The 8,004-nt window shown below is 64.3% G+C and overlaps 1 protein-coding gene across 2 annotated transcripts; it reads left to right on the top strand.

The window, feature by feature from the left end:
* Positions 1–267: 267 nt before the first annotated feature.
* YIF1B (Yip1 interacting factor homolog B, membrane trafficking protein) lies at positions 268–6,929 on the top strand (the record flags this gene model as incomplete). Of its 2 annotated transcripts, none has more annotated exons than XM_084256748.1 (8): positions 268–330; positions 3,590–3,828; positions 3,910–4,014; positions 4,171–4,249; positions 4,375–4,432; positions 5,462–5,617; positions 5,706–5,799; positions 6,729–6,929. In XM_084256748.1, 8 exons carry the CDS (start codon positions 288–290, stop codon positions 6,882–6,884), a joined length of 930 nt encoding a protein of 309 aa, XP_084112874.1. In that variant the 3' UTR covers positions 6,885–6,929. The 2 variants fall into 2 exon arrangements, with proteins under 2 accessions (XP_084112874.1, XP_084112873.1); XM_084256747.1 differs by having other exon boundaries at positions 288–339.
* Between the last annotated feature and the right edge of the window lie 1,075 nt (positions 6,930–8,004).

Genomic DNA, 8,004 nt, shown 5'->3' with positions numbered 1-8,004 from the left:
TCATGCACGACACCGCTGACTCCGTGGCTAGCCCCGGGCTCCGCCCTCCCCCTCCTCCGCCCCTCCCCCCGGCCCCCGCCCCGTCCCGACTCCCTCGGTGCGTCACGGACCCCCGGTCCCGCCTCTTACCCGCCGCCAACTCGTCCTCTGCCCCGCGAGCGGGCGTGGCTTCCGCGCCACCGCGACCCCATTGGCCGCCGCCTCGCCGGCGGGGCGCGCCTACGGGAGCCGGGCGGGCACATTTCGAACCGCGGCCGGGGCGGCGGCGGCAGCGGCGCGGGCGGAGGATGCATTCGGCCGGCGTGGGGGCGGCGGGGACGCCCCGGCAGCGTAAGTGGCGTACGTGGCCGGCCCTGGCGATCGGGCGGGCGGCGGGGGCGCCGCGGCGGTTGGCGAGGTCGCTGCGGGTCGGAGGTCAGGGGTCAGGCATCCGGTGAGGCTCGAGGTAGGCACGGCCGGGATGCCCGCCGGGGCCGGGGCCGGGGCCGGGGCCGTTCCTTCAGGGAATCCCCTTAGAGGAAGGCAGCTTTGGGCGGGGGTGACGTGATGCGCGGGAGGCGCGGCTCTCGTTCATCTCCAGCCTGCGGCCCGCCGGCCCCCGCCCTCCCGTGGCCCCCTGCGGCCGCCGCGTCCCGCACCCGGAGCTGGGGGCGCCGGGGGCTGCGCGGCCCGATCTGGACCTGTGTTTACTGCGCGGCTAAGCCCCTTCTGGTTGCGGTGGCGTTGCCTCTCAGTCCCTCTTGCTCGCTGAGCCTGCACGCATCCCATTGACGCACGCGGCGTCTCGCCCCCGAGCTCCCCTGTGCCAAGCCCTGTGCTGGATGCGGGTACCGGGCCGCAGCCGGCTTAGCCCTGGTCCTGGTTAACTGACAGCTCAGCGCTTAGTGAGAGGAGACACACTAAACTAGGAAGCGGACAAGGCAGCAGGTAATTTGGGGAGTAATCAGGATTGGAAAGGGAATAATCGAGGATGTGGCTGGGGGTGGAAGAGCCTCTCTGTCCAGGGAAGACGATGGGCTGGTTCCTCCTGTCCCTCTCAGTCAGGTGGCTGGCCGGCTCCCCGGGGAACGGTGCTGGGGATACAGCGGTATCCACACAGCCCTGGCTCCTGTTCTCATGCACCTACCGGTACCAGGCAGAAGGGTTATATGAGGGAAGCAGAGGCGGGGGTTAGGGTCAGAATCGGGGGAAGCACAAGCAGAGGGGTTCTGGCTGTGAGGGACGTGTGTGTTAACCCAGGTTGGGCAGATGACCCAGTCTGGGGGGGGTCAGTGAAGCTCCTTGGAAGAGGTACATCTGATGAGGAGGAATTAGCCCAGCAAAGGGGGTTTGTGAGAGGGAAAAGCATTAGAGGTGTGCGCCACGAAAACAGTAGACAAGTGAATATACGTTATATACTTAGAGATTATGCTGATAAGTGCTCAGAAGGGAAAATCGAGCCACTGGATAGGATGAGCAAGAACACCAGCGTGGAGCTGGTGGCTAATGAGGAGGAATGAAGTTCTCGGGAAGGAAACATCTGCGCTCAGGGCCCTGCGCTGTATGGCAGGCACCCATCTGCGCGGGAGGCGTTCCAGGATGATAGCACGGGTGTGCAGAAGCCCATGCAGGCGAGGCGCCTGGCAGGATCAGGGTCTGAGAGGAGGCCCCTGAGGCTGGGGTATAGTAACAGACCGGGGTGGTTGGCCCTGCTGGGTCATGCAGAGGCAAGAGCATTGGAGTATTATTCTCAGCACAGTGGACACTGATCTCAGGCAGAGGACATGAAACGTTCTCTTTTGCATTTTAAAGATCACCCTGGATGTCAACTGGCGAGAAGGTTTGATAGGGCAGAGAGTGAAAGGGGGACCTGGTGATGGGATGTTTAAGCGAGGGTAACACGGAGACATGGGGAGGAACTAGCCAGACAGGGAATCGGGGGTACAGAAGCAGAGGATGGGCCCAGGGGCAGCCGGAGCGGCCAGGACAGCGCAGCGCCCAAGGCACACCGCGGCTGCAAGAGCTGTGGGCGGGCGAGATCGCCCTAGATGGGAAGAGATGAGGCCAAGGGTGGAAAATTGGGTCACACGTTTCGGGGAGGTTGGAAATAAATCACTGATTGAGGAGGACAGATCAGGAAACAGCAGCTCTGAGAAGGCGGGAGTTTTTGTCTTTTTGGCTGCACGTCCACCACACAGAGCCTCGCACACAGAGATGGCAGGAGGGAGAAAGAGCAGGTTCAGTGCCCAGAAGCCAAGAAAGCAGAGTCGGAAGTCGCGCTGGGGACAGTGGCATCAAATGCTGCCGAGGCTGGAGTTCGATGAGAGTGAAGAATGGCCTCGCAGGTAAAGCAGAGAGGCACTGTGGAGGCCCTGGGGCGGAACCCCAAGTGCCAAGGCAGAGGGAAGGCTCGCACCAAAGCTTTCAGGAGGCCGGCCCAGAAGTGGGAAGGGGAAGTGGGGCTTGGCGACCGGCCCAGGGCCATGGCCACTTTCTTTGGGATTGAGGTGGCCTGCGTGTCTTCAGGCCACGGGTCAGGGAGAGAAGTTGAGGGGCTAGCATTGCTAATGGGTGACAGGCAGGGGCAGGGGGTGTCACACTGCCTCAGGTCATTAACTCCCTGTCAACAAAGGAGAAAACTGAGGTGCAAAGACAGTCCTGAGGCAGACTGATCCCTCTCCCCCACCCTGCGTAATCTGCGCCCCGTTCCCACGCCACAGTGGCCCGGCACAGGTGGAGCTCAGGAAACACTTGTGGCAGGAGCTGGCTTATTGGTCAGCAGCAGGGGCCTGGAGCTAGATGCCAGCTCCCATCTCCCCGTGTTCCCCGCAGCTGCTCCGCCTGCCCTACCTCCTTCTTGGGCTTCCTGGTCCGCCACTGCTCCCTGACCTGCCCCCAGTCTGTCCCCGCTGGAAGCCAGGGGCTGCCTTGGAAAACTTGAAGCCTGGCTCTGCCTCGTACTCTGTGTGACTTAGGGCAAAGGCCTGAGTGTCTTTGGGGCTCATTTTCCCTTCCGAAAAGTAAAGATGGTAAAGCCTCAGCGAAAGGGGTTGTGTGAGGGAGACATGAACCCACAGCGTGGAGAACAGGGCCTGGCGTGGGGTCAGTGCTCAGCTGGGGGTTAATCCTTGTAACTGTCAGGCTGGCCTGGGCCGGACTCCGACTCTGCCCTTCAGGCCGTGTGGCCCCTTGCACAGGGCATCGAGCCTTCCTGGGCCTCGGGCTCCGCGTCTGCACTGTGGGGTGGCATGTGTATTTATCCTTCAGCTTGTTATCAAGCACCTGTTCTACCCTGTGCTAGAGGCTGGGGATTCAGCTGTGAACAAGGCAAAGATCCCCAACTCGGGGGGGCGGGGGGATGGCATCTGAGGAAGAAACAAATAGAGGAGACCTTGTCTAGCACAGGACTTTGCACACAGTGGGTCCCAGTACCTAAGAGCCTCATCGTCAGCCTTACTTACTGCATCGCCATCGTTACTTATCTTGGCGGGTGGGAGGGAGGGTGGCAGAGCCCATGCGCGATCGCCCCTCTGGCAGCCAAGCAGTGGTCTCCGGCAAGAACACCTGCTCTCTGCAGAACCAGTGACTCCCTATCCCTCTTCCCCTGCAGCCTCGAAACGGAGGGTCCCCGTGTCCCAGCCAGGCATGGCTGACCCGCACCAGCTTTTTGATGACACGAGTTCAGCCCAGGGCCGGGGCTACGGGGCCCAGCGGCCACCCAGCGGCCTGGGCTACTCTACGGCCTCCACCGCGCCCCAGGCGGCCTTCCTGGCCGACCCCATGTCCAACATGGCCATGGCCTATGGGAGCAGCCTGGCTGCGCAGGGCAAGGAGTTGGTGGACAAGAATGTGAGTGGCTGGGCTGGGGGGATGGGGGGGCTCGGGGGGGGTGGGGTGGGCCAGGGCTTCAGGCTCACTCTGCCTCCCCAGATCGACCGCTTCATCCCCGTCACCAAGCTCAAGTACTACTTCGCGGTGGACACCATGTACGTGGGCAGAAAGCTGGGCCTGCTCTTCTTCCCCTACCTGCACCAGGTCAGCACTGGCCCTGCTGGGGGGATGCAGCCCAAGGGGGGGCTAGCCTCTGGGTGGGGGGCAGGGGAGGATGTGCCCCAGGAGAGGGCCTATATGCAGGCCGGGAGGAACCCAGCTCTGGGGGTCCTGCCTGTGCCCCCCCAACTATCCCCACAGGACTGGGAGGTGCAGTACCAGCAGGACACGCCCGTGGCCCCCCGCTTTGACGTCAACGCTCCTGACCTCTACATTCCAGGTTTCACCCCACCCACCACTGGCATCCTCCTCTCTCGGGGTGGGCCTGTCTAGGGCAGAAGCTGAGGTGCTGGAGGCCCAGGATGGCCCCTCTTTCTGACCTGTGTCTGTGTCTGCCCCCCACAGCTATGGCTTTCATCACTTACATCTTGGTGGCTGGCCTTGCGCTGGGGACCCAGGATAGGTAAGAGGGGCCTGGCATAGGCAGAGTGGGGTGGGATTGGGGGGCTGAGGGACACTCGGGGAAGTCTCTCAGTTTCCCCCTTTCAGAATGGCCCTGGCGTGCTCACAGCTGACCCAAGTCGGGGCCCTCCAGCTCCCCCTTGCCTCATGCCTCTTTGCAAAGCCCATCGCCATGCTCTGCGCTGGAGATTCTAGATTCCTTCCTCCTTCTGGGCCTCCACCCCCAGCTCATCCTCACTTCGCCCTCCCCTGTCTGGCTGCCCCAGCATCACAGACCCCCTGCACCCCAGCAGCAGCAGGAAGGTCTTGTCTGAGATGTGGGCCTGGCCATGTCCCACCCTCCTCCTCAGAAGTTGTCCATCATGCCCCTGTCCCCGAACCAAACTGCAGCTCCTAGATCCCTGCACTGTCCTCCAGGCAGCCCCTCTGCCCCTTCTCATGCTGCTGCACTCTGGTCCTCTCTCTGTGCCTCCAGAGGGCCTGGTGCTGCAGCCCCAGGGCCTTTGCACATCCAGCCCCACTTGTTCAAGAGTATGTTCCTCTCCTGCATCACCTGCTCACTCATGATGTCTCCACTACAATGCCCTGTCCTCAGGGAAGCCTCCCCTGCACACCCCATGCCCAGGCTGGATCAAGTCTCCACCTCTTGTGGCACTGAAGACAGTTGTCATTAGACTCGACACATGAGTTGTTGAAGCACTAGGGATCCTGCAGAAACCAAGGTCCCCAACCAGCTGCTTAGTCTCAGGCCTCAGCTCAAGTGTCCCCTCTCTGATACCCCCTTCTGACTGGGTCAGATGTCCATGTGGGTTCCCAGAGACCCCTGTGCTTCCCCATCCCTGCCCTGACCTCTCTGGGCTGTCACGTAGGATGGTTCTGCCTTCCTCCCGGAGCGGGTCTTCCATGAGGACAGGCCCACATCCCTCTTGTCATTGCCAAGTCTCCAGCCCTGCCCCAGCACAGGCTGTTCCCAGGCAGGTGCTCGGGGTCTGAGCTCCCCAACTGAATGACAGTGCTTGGGTGCTGGCAGGTTCTCCCCTGACCTCTTGGGGCTGCAGGCCAGCTCGGCATTGGCATGGCTGACCCTGGAGGTGCTGGCCATCCTGCTCAGCCTCTACCTGGTCACGGTCAACACCGACCTCACCACTATCGACCTGGTGGCCTTCTTGGGCTATAAATATGTGGGGTGAGTATCTCCCTCCTGCCCTCCCTGTCAGCCCCAGCCCTAGCCCAGGGACCTTTTCCTCAGACTGGCCTTCCCCTCTCCCTACCAGGATGATTGGTGGGGTGCTCATGGGCCTCCTCTTCGGAAAAATCGGCTACTACCTGGTGCTGGGCTGGTGCTGCGTGGCCATCTTTGTGTTCATGGTGAGCTGGGGCTCAGGGGAGGATGGGGCTGAGGGCTCAGGCCTTGCGGGCAGAGTGGGGGCTCCCTGGAGGCCTCTGGGTAGAGGATGTCAGGTGGGGAGTTTAGACCTGAGCCCCACTGCTGAACTCAGGAGCCCCAGAGTGGCTACCCCAGCCTGGGGTCAGGAGGGCTTCCTGGAAGAGGAGGTATAAAAATACCAGTTTGGGACCTGCAGGAAGAGGAGCCAGCCAGGCTGCTCAAGCGGGCTGTTACCTTCACCCCACTCCTTACATGGGCTTTCCTGCCAGAACTGGTTAGGATAAAAAAGGGTTTAGCACCCCCAGAAGCAGCTTCTCTGGGAACCCTTCCAGTCAAAGTGGAGGTACTACTTTAGGGCTCTGTGGTGTATCAGGGATAACCCCTATTTTTGCTGGTTCCCAGGCAGACTCCTTCCTCTCTGTCACAGTTTCTCTTTTTGTAAAATGGGGGTGATGCTGACTGTCCCTCGGGGACCTCGGTGGGTTCAGTGGGAGGCATATAGGAGCAGAGGCAAGCGAGTGCCAGGTGGCGGCGTCTGACCTCAGATAAATATTTCCCGCTTGTCTTCAAACTGGGGGGGGGGGGGGCGGGGGCCGGGAGGGGGGCGGCGGCGGGGGGGGGGCGGCTGGCGGGAGTTGGGGGCGGGCCTAGACGCCGTGCAGGTTCCCGCGGCGCGGGCCTCCCCGGCCTGGAGCGCTCACACTCGCTCGCGGCGCGGGAGGGGCAGGTCCTCACCACCGCCGGGGGCCTGGCACGCCGAGGCCCCGCAGGCCAGGCCAGAGCCGGCGCCGCGCGGGGGGAGCGGGAAGGCGGCGCGCGGCGGCGCCCGGGCTGCAGTGGGCCGGGCCGGGCCGCGAACCCCGGCGCCCCGCCCCGCCCGCGGACTCACCGGGCCCCCCTCCCGCCCCAGATCCGGACGCTGCGCCTGAAGATCCTGGCCGAGGCGGCGGCCGAGGGGGTGCCGGTGCGCGGGGCGCGGAACCAGCTGCGCATGTACCTGACCATGGCCGTGGCGGCGGCGCAGCCCCTGCTCATGTACTGGCTCACCTTCCACCTGGTGCGGTGACGGCGCGGCCCCGCGGGGCCCCCCGCCCCAGAAACAATAAACCGTGACGGGCGCGCGGGGCCTCTCCTTGCGCGCGGCCGCCGGCGGGGAGCGGGGCGGGGCGGGGGCGGCCGGGACGGAGGCGGCAGGTGCAGAGGAGGCTTTAATGAGCCCGCCCCGCCCCCCGCCGAGCGGGGCGCCCTCCTTTACTTTCCCTTCTTCTCCTTCTTCACCTTGGGCTTCTTGACCTTGCCCGGGGCGCCTCCGCGCTGCTGCGAGCCCGCGGCGTGGGACTGTGCGGCGGGGGCGGGGGAGAGAGGGGTACCCCGTGACACGTCTGCCCAGGGGCCAGGCCGGGACCTGCCCTGCCCTGGGCGCGCGGCCCCGCCGGGGAGGGGGAAGCCCCCTACCTTCCCCTCGGTGTCCGAGCCACTGGAGCTGCTGCTGCTGCTGCTGCTGGAGTCTGAGGAGCCGCCGCCGCCATGCTGGTTGCGGGGGTGACCGTGAGGCGGGGCGCCTTCCCCAGCCCCCCTGCCCAGCGAGCGGGCAGCCTGAGGCCCAGCAGGGCCCTGGGGTCAAAGGCAGCCCATACCACCATCCTCCCAGCGGTGCGCCCAGTTGTGCGGTGACTCACCCTTCGGTTAGCAGCTGCTCCTGCCTGTGAATGGCACTGAGTTTTGGGGGCACCGGGCTTCGAGTCTCCCATGCCACCTGCCTCCTGAGACTTGGAAGTGGGCTTCGGGGCTGCAGAGGAGAGGCGTTGGGTGGTTGGCACAGGTGCAGGGAGAGCCCCCTGAGCGGACCTAAGCCTGGCCCCCTGCACCTCCAGGCCCCGCGCCTACAGCACACCTGTGACAGGCCCAACTGTCGTGCTGCGATGGGTCCCCAGGGCCAAGGGTCTGGCCAGCGCCCGTGGGGAGGGCTGGGGGCGGGACGTGGGGAGGAGCAGCACCACCTGCCCTACCAAGGAATCCTGAGGTGCCCCACCCGACCTCTGTTCAGAGTCCTTTGCCCTGACTCACTGCCCCTCCCCAGCACGCCCAGCCCTTCCGCTGTGGGAGTGGAGAGATGGGCAGTTAACTGCTCTCGCCCACACCTCTGTGAGCCCTTGGCAAGTGGGGGGGCTGTGTGGATACAGCTG

The sequence above is a fragment of the Talpa europaea genome (assembly GCF_964194135.1).
Source record: "Talpa europaea genome assembly, chromosome: 16".
Classification (NCBI taxonomy): domain Eukaryota; kingdom Metazoa; phylum Chordata; class Mammalia; order Eulipotyphla; family Talpidae; genus Talpa; species Talpa europaea.
This window is presented reverse-complemented; position numbering and strand designations above follow the sequence as displayed.